This window comes from Candoia aspera, chromosome 4 (assembly GCF_035149785.1).
Source record: "Candoia aspera isolate rCanAsp1 chromosome 4, rCanAsp1.hap2, whole genome shotgun sequence".
Classification (NCBI taxonomy): Eukaryota; Metazoa; Chordata; class Lepidosauria; order Squamata; family Boidae; genus Candoia; species Candoia aspera.
In genome coordinates, this window is record NC_086156.1 from 7,171,721 (window position 1) to 7,189,831 (window position 18,111).

Here is an 18,111-nt window from a genome sequence, read left to right on the forward strand (position 1 = left end):
GCAACCATACAACTAACCTGTGATATGAATGCCTCTCAATTTAATCTACATGTTCGTGCTGCAGTATCACAGCCTCACACCTAAATTCTGCTTCACCTTGGCTTATCACCCTAGCTTCTAACCATCCTTGTCCTAGGACTGTGTATGTGTGTGTTCGTGTGTGTTCATTTCTGCCTTTATCCTTCTACAACATTTTCTGTCAACAAATGTATTCTTATATTTTGCGAGTCAGCAATTTGTTTTTGATTTTCAGTTCCTGCTTAGAAAAGAAAATACTCTGAACGTATATCATACTAACATTTAACGTTTGTTTTATTAAACATACAGATACTTAGAAATATATTACTTTATGCCTAGAGAGAAAAATGCAACATTAAATGAAATAGGTTTATTTTGTAAGGGACAGAAATGCTTACTTTTTTTGTCCTCTTGCTTTGTGCAGGACTGGGTTCTGCCTTGGAGAACTCTCGCCAATGGTATCATTGCTATCGACAGTTTCACTCATATTTAAGGGCTGGGTGTTCCATGGAGCAATAAACCCTGGGGTCGGACTGAATTGTTTAAGCTCTCCTTGTCCTAATGAGCTGCGTTCCCCACAGTAACAAAAGGCGCAGACCTGTTCACTCCTAAAACAAGCAGACCAAAAAAAAAAAAAAAGCGCACCAGAAAGGCAAAAGGGAAAGTTCAAATGCTATTTAAAAATACAGAATTTTAAAAAAATTGAATAAAACAGAAATGTCACTATCCAATAACATTAAATACAGTCAGTAAACTGTTAGTATTCAAATTAGATCTACCTTCATCTGTAAATCTCTTCACATAGTTATCCCATATGACTAAGAGAATGTAATGTCAAGGATTTTTGGACTGCCTATGCTACAGCGGGGAACTCTTTTCACACTGAAGGGTACATCAGGAGCTGCACCACAATAGTTGGCAGAGCCAGGACATAACCTTAAATATAATTGTGAGTATAACTAAATTTAAAAATTAAAATTAATTTAAAATTAATTAATTAATTAATTACAGTTGATATTAGACACTAAATTTAACAGATTTTTTTCTGTTACATTAAAATCATAATTTGGCAGCATCCTCTGGAAAATCTCAGAGAAGCCAACCTAAGACTTGGGGAAAATCATGTTGCCCTAGGGCAAGATTCTTCTTCCCTTGCTGACTAGGTTTGCTAAAAATTAACAGCATTGTTTCTCACCAGTTTAAGTTGAAACAAATGAAAACTACAGTATAAAATAGGCACATCATAATTAAAAAAACAAAAAACCTCCACAAAATCTCAGCCTCCCAATTATGTATGACCCTCAGCCTACCCCCAAAATGTGTTGAGCACACAGACTGTGCACTTCTGTTCTAAATTCAGTCCTGCTTCCTTATTTTACAATCATTTTGGACATTTAGTCACTCAATTTGCTAAGATATTCTTGTGAAGCAGGAAAAAAAAATCCAAAGTGGTCCAAAGTGCTTTTTTTTTTTAGTAGTAAGGCAGAATAAATCTATTTTAAAATTTACTTTATAAATTAACTGACTTCTTTTTCATCTGAATCGCTATTATATATTTAGAGTTACAGAAAAGTTTGGTCTAGTGGTTAAGGTGCTGACCTAGAAACCAGGAGACGGAGAGGTCTAGTCCCGCCCTAGGCATGAAAGCCAGCTGGGTGACTTTGGGCCAGTCCCTCTCTCTCAGCCCAAGAGCCAATCAGGCGTGGTATGAGAGTTCTAGTCCCGCCTTTGGCATGAAAGCTGGCTGGGTGCCCTTGGGCCAGTCCCTCTCTCTCAGCCCAACCCACCTCACAGGGTTGTCGTTGCGGGGACAATAGGAGGAGGAAGGAGTCTTAGGTATGTTCGCCACCTTGAGTTATTTATAAAAAATAATTAAGGCGGGATAAAATAAAATAAAAATAATTAATTAATAAAAAATAAAATACGCATGCATCCATCTCTCTTGGTTAGGAATGAACACAATAAACACAATTAAACCATTTATGTACAAATCAAATATCATCTAAGAAAAGTAGCAGGTGACAATTAAACGTCTCAGCCCTCCTCCCATTCGTTCTGGATCTGCCTTGCTAACCTGCTTTTTGCTTCAACACCAACAAAACTATTGGTGTTTGCAGAGTCCACAGAGACTGAGCACTGGAGATCTGGTGTTAGCTTCTTGTCATCATCCACTTCAGTTTGGGCATCCTCCTCTGCAAATTGTTCCTTGATATCTGCTTAGCAAGGAGAGTGTAAGTTGATTATAGATTTCACTTTAAAGTGTTAAACATGCCATTCTGTTCTAAGCCATTTTTTAGTTAATCAAATCATCAAGGTTACACCACAAAATTAAATTATTATTGTCCCCTCTTACAGGAATGTATCTAATGTAAACACACAATGGGGTGGATCCAGATATAGGCCGTACAACTGAACTGGCAGAGACTGATTTGTGACTGCTTGTCTTCACAGCAGCTCTACTAGTCACCTATAAATGCTATAGAAAGTGTGGGGAGTAACTACAGGGTGAAAGTTGAAGGTGCTTCCCAATTTCCATGGAACTTCATTAGCTTTAACCCTCTCTACCTCTTGCCAGTCTCACCCCATTCAGTAGATCTACTCCACTCTTGGTGTAACACTTTTAGCAGGACAAAAAGACTGTTATGGGGAGGAGAACATCTCTTTCCACCAGGCCAGGAGGAGAGTTAAATCTAGTTCCACCACAGACCATGAAATTAACGAATTTATTCAAAAAGGAACCAAGGATAACTGAAGTCCAAAGCAAAGGGTACTGAAATGGCACTTCAATGTCCAAATTGAAATGTGAAAAATAAAATATTAAAAGGCAAGTACAAAAACTGCTAAAGAGAGAGAGAGAGAATACTTATGTTTTAAGCTTTTGCAAAGCAGACTATTACTAGGTATGGTGAATTTATTCTGTAACACAAAATTAGAATTAATGAGTATCCTACACAAGCTTTAGAGCAAAAGCGTAAATGAACAGAATTACGCAGCAATAGTTATTTATTTATTTCCCACATTTCTACCCATTACAATCCAAAGAGACTCAGCCGTTTACATAGGTTATAAAAACCAAATAAAACACTGACAGTGTAACAACCGTAAAAACAGGAAAACAACACTACCTAAACATAAAACTACAAACAATGAGAGCAGGAAATAAAGATGGCCTAATAAAATCAGGAGAAGACACTTTTGAACAACTCTGTCTTAAAAGCTTTTGAAATATTAAGGAGGAGGGAGTTAGCCTGATCTCAACCTGGAGGCTTGTTCCATAGCATCAGCGCTGCCACAGAAAAGCAGCACCATCTTCCCAGGCCTCCCGAAAAGGTGGGATCAGTAAACAGTTTCTCTTTGTTTGATCTAATTGTTTGGGCTGATACTGGTTGGAGTAAGCACATTTTTAAAAAAATTATACTCTTCCTTATTTCCAGGTAAAATTCAAGGTACTATGAAATTAAAAATAATGGGGGTTGCGCTTATGCCTAACTTAACACAACAATAACAACAGCTGGTCACTGTAGTCAAAACTCCAGAGTTGTTAAAAATAAACGAAGAAAATATTCCACTATGGTGAAAGAAAGAAATTTCCTGCTAGAATTCTTAACACAGCAGAAGGATGGAGCCTGATGAACCTCCTCCATTAATCTGGCTATTGTTCATGGGGTTGAGAGAGCTAAACAACAGCAACCATATGGAGGTTGATGCAATGATATCTACGCTGGGAACAGAAACAGCCTTAGATACAGCCAACATTCAAGTCAATGTAACCTGAAGAATGAGACTGAAATGTTCACTGCAAGTGACACTGGGCCCTGAGCCACAATATTGTGAAATATGAAACATAATACCTCCAGATAAGAGGCAAGTTTAGTCTGCCTGTTTGGGTCTTCGACCAGCATAAAATGTAAAATTGATAATACAAAATTAATCCAGTAATTTTGTATCTATAATAGGTGTTAATAAGCTTTTTTAAAGTTTACCACAAAATACCTGTACATTAAATCTATAACTAAAACTATAAATCAAATACTCGAAGTGTGTAAGTCTAGAATAGATCATCTTTATTGTAGTCACTGACCAGAACCGTAAATAGCTTCATAATAGTGTTTACAGAATTCAGATGGAAAAACATTAAAATTTCTGATTAAATTAGGTAAAAATAAAATAAAGCAATAAAATACAAGTACTACAGCATGAAAAGTTTAAATACTTAAGATTAAATCAATAAATTACAAAACTACTTCGTGAAATTATAAAATAATATTCTCAGTTATAAAATACAGTTAATATAAAACAACTCTAATATAAAATTTTAGACAGAATTGCTAAATTGCATCTTTTGTTCAAAGTCAGACTGAATAAAAATTGTCGTATTTCACTACCTGTTACCTAATGAGAAAAGCTCTGAAAAAACCTGGCAACTGTAAAGGTAATGTCAGCATTATGGTCTATAAGAAATGAAAAGCAGGATTTGTCTGGTCTACCAGCAAACCTCTTAAGAAGTAGAGTTAGATACAGGTGATAAATTTCATCATAAAAACAGCAATACAGAAGCACATGGTCCACAATTTAAACTCCTCCTGAATGGCAGTGGGTAAGTCTAAAAACTGTATGTTGTTATACATGTTATACTATAACATTTAAGGTAAAATCAATAGAATTAAGAGCTATACATGAGTAAATCTGTCATTTTAAGATGTATGAGTTACTTTAAAGTGCACTAAACTAACGTCAGTAGCTTAAATAACACTGGCCCTAGCTTTAACCCTAACTCTGGGATAGGATCTACTCACTCTAAAATAATATCCTGTTACTTTAAAAATACATATAATACAGTAATTATTAAGCTAGAAATACAAATATAGTATATTTCTACCCCAAATAACACTTAACTAAGTATCAATTCCTGTTGTATTTTATATATGGCTACACAGAATTTGACTACATTATAATAGTAAAGTCATTATCCAAAAGTAATAAATGGATGTAAAACTCGCCTGTATGGCCTGGTATCCTTCGGAGTAATGCGTAAAGTACTGAGTTGTGAATATCTCTAGAGTATTTTTAATGGAGAAGAACATGTTCCATAGATTCTACTTGGCCATCCCTGCATGGGTACAAATAGTCCATAAAAAGATTCCTCCTATATTTTCCTTCTAGCACATCCAGGGTTGTGGGGCACTGAAACTTGCCAAGACATAAGCCATTCTATATTCAGGCCCTTCTGGCTGAATTAGATAGGAAGCAGATATATCTGAAACTTTCACAAATAGGAGGACTTAACCAGGTCAGAGCACTACTCCATAGCCATTATACACTACCTTGTGAGGGGTCTAGCCTGGTCTTATCCCACTGGAAGTAAAAGATGGGAGACAACCCCAGGACAGAGAATTTCTTCAATATGGTTATCTCCATGCAGACTGGAAACCTTCCATAAGCATTAATGGAGCTAATCCTGATTAGAGAAGGGATAATCAGAGGCTCAGTACAGGTAGTCCTTGCTTAATGACCATTTGTTTAACAATGGCTCAGAAATATGATGGGGCTAAAAAATTTACTTACGACTTGTCCTTGAAATTACAACTGTTGCACCACCACCCCCAGTCGCATGATCGTGATTTGGGCTCTTGGCAACCGGCCTGCGCTTACAACCGGTCACAGCATCCTTTGGTCGCGAGATCGCGATTTGTGACTTTCCCAGCTGGCTTCCAACAAGCCAAATCAATAGGGAACCACTGATTTGCTTAACAAACACCGCAATTCACTTAATGACCACATGAATCGCTTAACAACCATTGTAAAAATGGTCGTGAAATTAGGTCCAGTCACGTGATACCTCACTTAATTATATCACTTAGTGACCAAAATTCTGGTCCCAACCGCAGTCATTAAGCAAGGATAACCTGAATGGCTATCTGTACCTCAGGCCTCATCTTCATCATGCCCATCTCTGTGTTGCAGTATTTGAAAGGCATCAAAGTACTTGCAGTCCTTAGAAACTTTGATTGTACTAGTTCCAAGGGGACAAAGTAAGCAAAAGAGCCGAGCTCCATATAAAAGTTGTGCCATGTATTTGGCTTTGAAAAGTTTAAGGGCTGCAGGCACGTAGTAGCTGCCTTTATTCTGAAAAAGAAGAAGAGAATTCTGTGTCACATTCGTCTGATGAACTTTCCTGGAGCTGGACACATGAAAAACTACTCCCAGGTCCTTAAAACAAGCTATTTCCTCACTGGAATTTCCACTGATCCAGCAGGAATATATCCTTGGTTTGTTCGTTTCCTTTTCTTTTCTTTCCAGCTGATTTTCTTTGCTACACTAACAAGAGGGCCTATATTATTAAAGTGTTGTTTATTTTATCTAGATCAGTAAATACCTCCTTTCTATCTTATAACTATGAGAGCCAGTTTGGTGGAGCGGTTAAGGCACCAGGCTAGAAACCAGGAAACCATTCTAGTTCTAGTCCTGCCTCGGGCACAAAGCCAGCTGGGGGACCTGGGGCCAGTCCCTCTCTCTCAGCCCTAGGAAGCAGGCAATGGCAAACCACTTCTCAATCTTGCCAAGAAAACTTCAGGGACTTGTCCCGGCAGTCGCCAGGACTCAACACTGACTTGAAGGGACCCCCCCTCAAAAAACCCCACCCAACTTATAACTACAGAAAATGCTGAGCCCCTCAAGATACCAAAGCTCACATTTTCTTGAGTGACTCAGGGATCGCTCAGGATGCCATACAGTACATGTATGGCAGAAACCTGTAATTTGTACACTGATATGAGAAAAAGCTAAAAGATTTTGCATGAACAGAATAGAAAATAAATGCAGACGAGGACGATATAGCTGTCTACATAAGGATGCAACTAGCATTCCGGCATTGCTCAGGCAATAAACTATATCATTTTATCAATTATCCTAACAGGCAGCCTAGCAAGAAAGAACTTAATCGGCAAGATCCTTTTTCCTGCAGCCCCGTCTGGCAAAGGACTTCTACCCTGACCCTGCCAGTTGACTGATTTATCTCGATTTATCTTACGTAACCTCAGAACAGAGTAAGTAACAAGACTTCAGAGTGGGCACACAGACAAGATAGCAGATACTGCAACTAAGAATGAATTGTCATAATGCCATAATGTCTACCAATGCCCATTAATAAACTCACTCTGTTAGTTTTCCAAGGCCTAAAATGCAATGCAACGATCCACACAAAGGACAACCAAAGCATGGATAACTTATCACAAAGCCACCTCTGCCAAGGAAGAGGCATATTTTCTATATAAATGAAAGTTGATAAAAGGCATTCAGAGCATTCTAAGTTTCCTCTGCTTCCAGAACAATCCTGGATCCTATAGCATACCTAAATTATCAACCTGATTCTTGAACACAGTCCCATCCAAAGCCCTTGTGCACCACCTAACTGTGCAACTCACAACAGCTGTGCAGATGAACTATACACTAGCCGTATTTTTGTCCTGTCTGGATTAAGTTCCAGTTCATTCTATTTATCACAAAGCCCAAGCACAGGTTCAGTACCTTCACTGTTGCAACATGCATGGAAGAAAGTAGCACGTCACCTATTGCTCATGATTCCTTGCTCTCCACTCCTGGATAACTTCCCAAACAGTTTCAGATATATGCTAAAAAGCGTGGATGTTAAAACAGAACTGTCTTGAGCGCATCTTAATTGCTACAGAGTAGAACAATAATCCCACAGCATCCCTTTTGGGAATCAACCATCCAAGTAAGAGCAAAAACACAGAAATGTATTACAATATACCTCCAAAACCCAAATCAGACAATCAGTCCAAGGTTAATATTATCAAAAGCTACTAAGAGAACCCCAAACCCCAGGACTGTACTTCTTCTCCTCCATTTCTTAGTAAAATTCACCTTTTCATCCCCCCTCCCCACTCAAAATAAATCTAGAAAATAAGTTTAACCCAATAGTCCCTCGAGCTTTTTAGTAACGATCACCTACAAATTATGCCCAGACAGAATGTTGTTTGGTACTAGCCTATAGTTGTCAACATCTTCTAGTCAGCCTTTATCAAAAACCACTATTTCAAAAGAGTCTGGCCTGTTTTTTCTTCTCAAGGAACAAATTAGAACAAACTGGTTCCACACAGATATTCTTCTGATAAGTGGCTGGTTAACACCATCCAAGGAAACTGTCAACAACCTCAAGTCCAGTAATGGGAGCACTTTAAAGTGAAGTCCAGGTCATGTCAGAAATAAGTAAATGTCACCTTCCAAGTGTCTTACAAATACATCAGCGTGAGCCATTGAAGGCACATCATGAACAAAGCATGCAGACATCACTTATTGGTTTGGGATCAAGGGAATAGCTAACTCTCACACAAAGACTGAGTTCACCCAACACAAATGAGTATTATCATATAATATGCAATACTCAAATAAATGAACTATGGCTTGGCATAATGTCCTGAGTCATACAACAAAGAGAATTGCTAGGTTTACACAACAACACGCTGAACCAAAAATTGCCTAATAGGGATTGGCAGCACTTACATGCACTCCCAATTCCAATTGGAATTCAATTCCAAAAAAGTACTTCGAAGTGCAGTTGCCACACTATCTCAGGAAAAGACACGGCTGCTTTAAGAGGGGCAGACAGATGTCGTTTCTGGCCTGGCATACTTCAGTTCCAAACCTAAAATGCTACCCAGCCCTATTATCATTTTAGCCTATTCCAGTGTGCAAATCCAGTCTAGACAGAGACAATGGCTAAATCTATCTATATCAGTCATACTACGTATGCCTTACCAACTTCCACAGTGTTTTCCGTTTCTGTTGCTTCCAATCCATCCATGCTGTCTTCATCCTCCACTGCAGGTTTTCCTCTATTTCGAGGCCTATGAAAGGAAAGAAAAATACAATTTATAATATTAGAAAAAAAGGGTTAGCAGAAAATTACTAAAGAAATCATTTTGCCTACTGCAGTGCTAAATGCTCTTAAACATGAAATATTAAATCTTACTAATACTAATGGTTGAAATGTACAATAAAGAAAGATCAAGATTAACCCACCTGCTCCTAATGAAAAATTGGACGCAAAAAACTACTTTACTCAAGGAATCCGGATCCTAAAGAGGGATCCGCTCCTTTAAATAATAATGTACAAACCTTTTTAATGGATCTCTCCATCCTAAATTTATTTATTTTATTTTTATCCCGCCTTTATTTTTATAAATAACTCAAGGCAGCAAACACTCCTAATACCCCTTCCTCCTCCTCTCTTCCCTACAACAACCCTGTGAGGTGGGTTGAGAGAGAGCGACCGGCCCAAGGTCACGCAGCTGGTTTTCGTGCCTATGAAGCCATTAGTGGACAGCTAGGACCACTGAATGGAGCAGAGCTTAATACAGCGAAAAAACGTGCACAGAAACGAATATTATCTAAAAATAGCATTAATGAGCATGTTAGAGAAATATAGGTTATTGATCTCACACACTTAGACAAAGTAGGTTCAAAAGTAAGCCAAAAAAAAAAGTCTTACTCATTTATTTGGTCCAGTTACATCCATTCAGGAAAAATGATTCTTGTACTTCTTCCTTTCCCTAAACTGAATTAACCCTTACCCCTTATTGCTGCTAAAGGCTGCATGCAGAAAGGGGGAACCTCCTGACTCTAGACCCATGCATGGCCCCCAGATGGAAGGAGCAGCAGCAGCATGCTTCCTTCTCAGATGGAAGAAGAAGGTAGGACTAAGGAATGTGGGAGGGAAAACAAACAGCCTCCCCCAGAAGCACATAGAGAACTGCATCCTAGAACGAACTCATCCACATGCTAATGAGGCATGCTGATTTGCTGGGACCTCCAACACCCCTTCTCAAATCGAGTCGTGCATCATGCCTACACAAGATTTAACTCACTTTGTAGGCCTTGATAGACACCCTTTGTGAGTAGCTTTGTCAGGATGTCTGTGATCATGCTCTCTGAGGGACAATACTCCAAATGTGTTAGTCCTGCCTCCAATGCCTCTCTAATCACATGGTAATGAACATCCATGTGCTTGGTCCGCCCTCCTACTTTCCTTGATAGAGAGTCTTATACAACTTTGGTTGTCCTCAAAGACTCTTATTGGAGCACGATCACTAACCCCCAGATCCTCAAATAAATACATGAGCCATTGCACCTCTGCGCGTGTCTCAGCTGCTGAGACATACTCCACTTCAGTGGTTGACCGTGCCAATATAGTCTGCTTGTGACTAGTCCAGCTCACAGTCCCTCCCCCAAACAAAAACACATTCCCACTAGTGAATTTACGATCAGTTGCATTCCCTGCCCAATCTGCATCGGTGTACCCCACTAGTTCAGGAGAATCAGTTGCTGGCAGCTTAAGCTTTAGGTCTGCAGTCCCCTGCAGGTATCTTGCCACCCGCTTAATGCCTCTCCAGTCCCTTTGGGTGGGTGCGCTGGTCTTTCTGCAGAGGATCCCCACTGCAGTAGAAATATCCAGCCTCGTTGTGGTTGACAGATATAACAGCTCCCCAATGGCCTCTCTGTAGCCATTGTTCTGAGGCAACAGTTCACTAGTGTCCTTTACTTTGTGAAAGTCTGTTTCCGCTGGAGTTGGTACTGTGTTTGCATCTTCTAGCCCCAGGCTCTCCAATAACTCTAGAATCTTTTGCCTCTGACTAAGGAGAAAACTTCTATCCTCTTCTCTGTCAATTTGTATCCCCAAGTAGTAGCTTGCCTTCCCAAGACATTTCACCTCTACTTCCATGTTCAAATTGGATACAATTTCATTAATGTCCCTTTAATCCTCAAAACAGAGAATCAAATTGTCCACAAATGTCAGAATGATGTTATGGTGCAAATAACACCATAATCTAAACTAACTAAGCACAGATCTTTGGATCTTGGCCATATTTTAAACTTGAAAATAAGACTGCAACAATTTTATTTGATGAATAAATTATAAAATCTTTTGGCCAGTACCAAGTTCAATCCACCAGTAGAATTTGTAGAACTTATTTGTAATATAAATACAGTATAGGTAACACCTTTGTGCAATTGCAACAGAGGTTGCTTGTTCTAAACTTACAGCATCTAATAATAGTATTTATTTATACATACATTTTATAATATTGAAAAGGGCATTATTTTAAAGAAAAGCTTTGAACTGGTAAAAGTAACAGTCTGAAATTTAGAACTTAGCAAAAAATGTTAGAGACTGTATGAAAAGTGATTTTAAAAACCCAGCAAAATCAAGAGAGCAAATACAGCAAGAAGTGTATTATTAATGGCATTCACTGTTTAGCTTTCTTGACTATAATAGAAATATACACATATGCAGTTGCTCAGCTTTTTCACGGAACAGTGCTCTTAAAGACAATTTCTTGGAAATAATTGAAGGCTAATGCTTTATCACAAATAAATGGGAATTAATAAATATTTATCACTCATTATAAGTAGAAAACAAAAATTTAGGGAAGGTATTAGATTTCCATCATGTAACAGGAAATTGTACTTAAAAGTTATATGCAGTTGAAAAAAAGAATACTCTTACCTGACATTTTTAAACTAATCCCTGATATTTCTATTTTTAACTTAAGTAACCTATAAAAGAGCCCAACTAAATTAGTGATAGTGTAAGAACTGTAGTAGGTCCATGGGAAAAACATTTTTAAAAGGAGACAGAATAAAGCAAATATTTAAATTATGAAACAAAAGGGATGTGAGGGAGATAAGCAAATCCTCACAGCACAAATCCATATTTTAGATTTGCAGTGTAGTAAATTATTAACCAAATGCTTATAATTGCTACACTAATATTCAAAAGTATGTATATAAACAAGCAAAGTTAAATCTTATTGTATCGTACCAGGTACAAATGCAGAATCTGTTCTTTGGGTATACTGCATATGCCTCCAATCCTGCACTTACATGCTTATGATTATATGTGTGTGTGTTTTGAGGGTTTTTTTAATGAGCATTCTAGTTGAAAGGCAGCTATTAGAAAAAGAATACGATAAAAGTGATGAGAGCAGGCATCCCTTCTCAGATACCAAACCAAGGAATTAAAATTTGGAACAATTTAAGAAATTTACATGATTAATAAACTAAATCTAAGCAGCAGTGATCTTTAAAAAGACAATAGCCTGCCAAATAATGTAACTACACCAAAGCACCAAATAGGAAAACTTGTTTTAACTCTTGTTACTGAGAGAAGCTATTGAAACTCAAACCTTTAAGATGGTATAACACTCATATAAATGGAGCCATGATAAATGAAGGCTATCACAAGTCTGTTTGCAAATGGTATATTATTTTGCAACCAAACCAGAACCATGAATGAAATAAAGAGCACGTTATCATAATTTCAGGGATGACACAGACATATTATCTCTTCCTTTCACATATACACAAACTGGCAGTAAAGAGAGAGACTTCCAAAAACTATCCATCTTAAAAAGATTACGGCACATTTTGGAAGTAGTTGTACAGAGACACCTTTTGCAACTTTAAAGGAGGAATGTTGACCCTAAATAACTATCTAAAGCAAAAAGAAGATGCATGTACTGTACATTTTAACATTGTTTCAATCTAGATCACACTATAAAGTAAACTTGCCCAAGCTTCCTTTTCCTACAGTATTTAAATTGCTGATAACAGTTCCCTCCAAAATACTTTCAAACATGCCCCCCCCCAAAAGATAGATGCCTTCAGAAATAAATACAAAAATTCAAAGGTCTTTAATAACACCTTGTGCAGACAATCTAGACTGTGGGGGAGGACAGGTAAGCTTCTGTGACATCAAAACACTTAGCCTATGGTGAATTAATTTTTTAGTAATAATAATAAAAGAAAAAAGAAAAGAAGAAAAAAAGAAAAAAAGAAAAAAAGAAAAAAAGAAAACAGGCTACAAAAAGGTTAGGAAACGGGGAAAAAACCCAAAACCTGTTACAATGCATATATATTTTAGTAACCCCAGTTTTAAACATAGAATTAAATGTTATCCACATGGAATAATATTGATCTCTCTCCTCATTACACTGATAAAGAGCCAGTTTATAAGTAAAGAACACATGCCATCGGTCTAACATTGTAAATCCATGACAGCACTGCCTTTCTATTATTGAAAAAAATAATCTCTGTACCTACACCTCAGGCTTGGTAAAAACCATAAGCCTCGATATAGTGAAAAATTCCAAATTTTTGGCATATAATTCAAAATCACAGTCACATCTTGCAACCACATTATTCTTCCCAAAGCAAGCTTAACACATTTAGATATTAAATGAGAACAAGTCAACAATGACATCACCCCCAATCACACACTTACTGTAGGTATGTCTTCAATTATTTAAGACAAGTTCCTTTGACATAATGAATTTAACAGCCAACCTTTTAAAAATATTCTCTGGGGTATCCAGTAAACATGGCAAATATCTTTTGATGAATTAGTCCCATCTTAGTATCAAAATACATAACTCATTACAGATATATTTTGTCAGGAAGCAACCAGCCTGCATTTCCCACTAAGTTTCCCTTCTTCTTTTTTAAAATTTCACATGACTTTTACTTTATAAATTAAAGTTTGTACCATGTATTGTATTGGAACACACTCTGGAGGATAGGACCTGGAAAAAAGTTAATTTGAACTTAATTTACACTTAATTTTAACTAAAGTTTACTTAGTTTTATTTGTCCAGTAAAGTATTTGATGAATTTTCTCTTCTGTTGCATTGAAAATTACAAATGGATAAAAACATTTAGGCTTCTCTGCAGGCTACAGGCTTTTATATTTAGATAAGAATGTTATTAAAGTGACTTGTTTTCAGTCTCTTTTCTAATAATCCATAACACTAAATCTGCCTGACATGTAAAAATGCTATTTGGGGAGAAATAACACAAGTATTTAAGACTATATGCAGTACAGTATATGAATATTGTACAGTTTTATATTTGCATATTAAAAAATGTTTCATAATGCTTCCATCAATTTATCTAGAACAAAATTAAACTGTCATGATCTATTTGCACATGTTTTATGCTTCTGTTAGAAACCTCCTTCTGTGTAATTTTTTCTCCTCTATCTTGCAGGTTTTGATCAGAGAAAAATTATTACATATTCTGCAGTTAACAGTTGTACCTATTTTTAAAAAAAACTTATGTAGCACTTTTATAAAGGAGTCTTACACCAGAGGACTTTGAAGTTAAGTTCCATTATGTTCAGTGAAATTTATTCCAAGGTGAGTGTAGTGCTTGTAATCCTTCATGCTCTAAGCATAGGATCCAGTGTAAATCCATTTTTTTCTTCTCTTAAGCAGTAGAGAAACCTGTTCAACACCAATAGGTAATTCCAAATCAGTTCCAAGTCCTTTGCAATTATGAAAGGTAAAGAACTCATGAGAGAATATTAGGTCATTATTGCTGTGAATGTACTTCCAATCCAGGAAAATATTGCAATTTAAGAACAAATCTATAGACTGAACTTCTTAATTCTTCATTTAAGCTTAACTGTCTATCTTAATTCAGTGAAAAGTGAAAATAAAGAAAATTGTATGCATATGGGAAGCGGGGATGATGATATGGTCCATAAGTTACATTTAGGTCCTGTACTTGTACTTCGGAGATAACAAGTCAAGATGTATAATTGAAAATATTCTGTCAAAATTATGAAGACCATACTGATTTCTTTTTTCCTACTTCCTCATTGTAAAATTTTACATCATGGCAGTAATTGGCAGGAACAAAATTATGTAGCAATTAGGGCATGACAGCAAAAGCAAACAAGTACTGAAAATGGGTTCACCACTTCTGGTAACAAGCAGGTAATTATCACAGCAGCTTGAAAGGGGCATAATCAAACCAACTGACATCATTCCACCCACATAATAAATGTGAAATCCCTTTATGTCCAATGTAGCTTTTACACACAGCTGGTAATGGAACCAGTCGACTTTCGATGTCTGATTCCTTCACAGTTGACATATCCTTGACTTAAGCTCAGAGACGTTTCCTGAAATCAAAGTTTTGAATGTAAAATAATAGATTATAAATATTTAGATTTATATTTAATATTTGTATTTAATATTAAAACACAGGATTTCTATCTCCTTTACCACACTAAAATGTAGCTGAACATTTTAAATTAGCTTCTGATCCTATTTTAATTGTAAATCCACTTCTTTTAGTAGGCAGTACATGAAAACAGTTCAATCAACTTTCCCTCACTTTTAGTATCTAAGAGTACATTTATATCAGTAAAAATTGTTCCAAATCTTCCAGAGAGATGATATACTACGGTGTATAGCTGCTTATTCACAAAGGAATTTTCAGAACTCCTGTAAGATATAAGTATACAGCCCTTTACAGTTTTTAAGCCACAAAAAGATCTTGCAATAAGTATACTGTACATTGTTTCCGTTATGGAATTGAGTTCCATATTCCCAAGTACTGCTGCTGACCAATCTCTGTTCAATATATCTAAATTGCAGTAAACAACAGTCAGTAGACAACCTAGATAGATTCTTTTTTTTTTTTTTAAATGCTAGGTCCATTTCAAAAGCGTCTGCAGCTTTCTCTCAACTGTGGTTGTTGACATCGGCAAAAGAAGTTGGGGCTTATTCTATTTCAGTTTCTTTACTTTTTTCTCCTAAGCGCTTAGAGCAAGTCACAACTTATGGTGTTGCCTAGTAACAAAGAGAACTAGTCAGTTTTATTTTGATCTCTGGCTTTGTCCATCAGCCTAAGCAACTTGTCTGAAATAAGAGCAGGCTACAGTACTGGAAAAGTCTCATCTATTTGATGTATATTTTGCCTTCAGACCTAATATATTAGTCCTTTTGGTTTATTAATCCTGATGGTCCTCAGTCTCAGACTCCCATTTTTGCCACCTATTCTGGAAGAAAGCAATTTGCAAGAAAAGGGTATCTTTTGCATTCATGTGGACTTTGGTTTTCTATCCCCCTTCTTTAGAGAACTAGCATGCATTTTCTACATTAATGAATTATCTATTTCTCCTTCCCACATGGTTTCAGATCATGTAAAATATGTGGGATTTTTTTAAAAAGTTGCTTTTATTTTTTAAAAGTAGTTTAATTAAACAATTAAACAATTAAACTATTAATTTACAGTTACTTACACCCCGGCCACCTCCTGAATGGACTACTGTAACAGGCTCTACTTGGATCTGCCCTTGAAGAGTATCTGGGAGTGTCAGCTAGTGCAAAATGCAGCAGCACGGGCAGTTGCGTGCGTCCCTAGGAGGACACACGTCACACCTTTGCTCCGTGAGCTGCACTGGTTGCCAGTTTGCTTCCGGGTGCAATTCAAGGTGCTGGTTTTGACCTTTAAAGCCCTACATGGCATGGGGCCAGGTTATTTGAATGACCGCCTCTCCCCAATTACATCTACCTGTCCCATAAGATCTGGGAGGAGAGGCACGCTGTGGTCCCGTCTGCTAAGGAGTTCCATGTGACGGGACCTAGGAGATAAGCCTTTTCCACCCTGGCACCCGCCCCGTGGAGCATCATCTCCCCTGAGGTGAGGTTGGCCCAATCCCTTGTGGTCTTCCAGAAAGCTCTCAACATGTTTTTTCCCCCCAACAGGCCTGGGGATCCCTCGGCAGCAGGGAGCCTGAACATTGGCTGCAGCATGCATACCATTCTGATTTTAACCCTCTCGCAATGTTTTTATTCATGTTTAATTATTTAAGTGGTTTTAGTGGTTTTATAGTACGTTTTGTTGGTTTTATTGTATACTGCCTAGAGTCACTTTGTGTGAGGTGGGAGGCCACATAAATTCGATAAATAAATAAAAAAAGAGAAAGACAACAAACAGCAAAAGAAAGATGTGTGATTATAGAAAAGGCCTTGGAGGGGCTGGATTTAATCCATTACCTATTAATCATCAGTTCCTAACACACTTTTTGCCTGTCATTTAAATCATCTTCACGGCGTAAGAAAGGATTGATACAGAATACAGACAAATGGAAATTTCAGCAGATCCTTCAACTAACAACAACTACCACTCCTGCTGTAACCCGAGTTGCAGTTCTGAAAGAGAAAAACAGCCAGAACTCAAATACTGCAATCAAGGAACAGATCATTAAGATCAGTCATTGAAAGACTTCGAAATTTTAATAATTTAAGATCTCTGCTACACAAACAGATGACATAGTCAGCAGTCTCAAAACTCAGATCAAGCCAGGTTTCCCCGTAACGGCACAAAACAGCAACTTTTACTCACAAACACCGCAACATTCATGCTTGAGGAGGGGTAAACAACCCTGGGGGTGGTCAGCACCCTGAAGATGATCCCATAAATTAAATTAAGAACTTTTACCACCTATCCCTTGGAATACATTATTTATTTAAGAAGACTGTTTTATTGTACTGTTTTATTATTTTATTGTATTTTAATTAGTATTTATTCTTGTTTTATTGTAAATGGCCCAGAGTCACTCTTTGAGTGAGATGGGTGGTGACTGAATTTGAAATGTAAATAAATAAACAAAACTTTCAATATCTCTAGCAAGCAGGGATACGTCATCTTTTTTTTTTTTCATCAAAGACGTATTTGTGGACAAAAGTAAGCAAGAGTTGAAGCTCTTCTAAAGTGTTTTAAAATTTTAAAGACAAAGACATTTATTTTACAAACACTTTAGCTACAGAGTGATTCAAAACGTATCTCCAAATCAACCATGAAGTACTTTCGGGAATGAGAGATAAAGGACTTGGAATGGCCTTCACAGTAGGCACTGACTGATTATGGGCCACCATACTTGAATATTATTCAAAATCTGTGGGAAGACATCAAACATGCAGCGTATGTAAGGAGACCTAAAAATATTTTGAACTAGAAGAGTTCTGCAAGGAAAAGTTTGGGGAGGGGGGAGAATCCCAAAAGCAAAAAAGACTCTTAGTTACAGGAAACATTTGGAAGCTATTATTTCTCCCACCTTAGGTATTGCAAAGTACTAGACTGAAAAGGTGTCCAAACATCTGCACCAAACACATTCACTGTTTGTTTATTTTAAATCTATAAACAACTACACATAAATAATAAACAAGTATTTAAATCTGCAGAAAGATGCTGTTCTAACCTTTTATCATTTCAAGATAATGT

The 18,111-nt window shown here is 37.1% G+C and overlaps 1 protein-coding gene across 7 annotated transcripts in view; it reads right to left on the reverse strand.

The window, feature by feature from the left end:
* The window catches only part of KMT2C (lysine methyltransferase 2C), a 151,815-nt gene that overhangs the window by 108,842 nt on the left and 24,862 nt on the right, over positions 1–18,111 (reverse strand). For 4 of the 7 annotated variants that reach the window (XM_063303358.1, XM_063303357.1, XM_063303353.1 and 1 more), the window contains exons 2-4: positions 8,797–8,885; positions 2,093–2,234; positions 417–626 (exon numbers count right to left, since the gene is read on the reverse strand). In XM_063303358.1, the coding sequence (XP_063159428.1) occupies positions 417–626; positions 2,093–2,234; positions 8,797–8,885 (441 nt within the window). The remainder of the gene's footprint in view (positions 1–416; positions 627–2,092; positions 2,235–8,796; positions 8,886–18,111) is intronic. The other 3 variants (XM_063303356.1, XM_063303354.1, XM_063303355.1) reach the window with 3 other exon arrangements.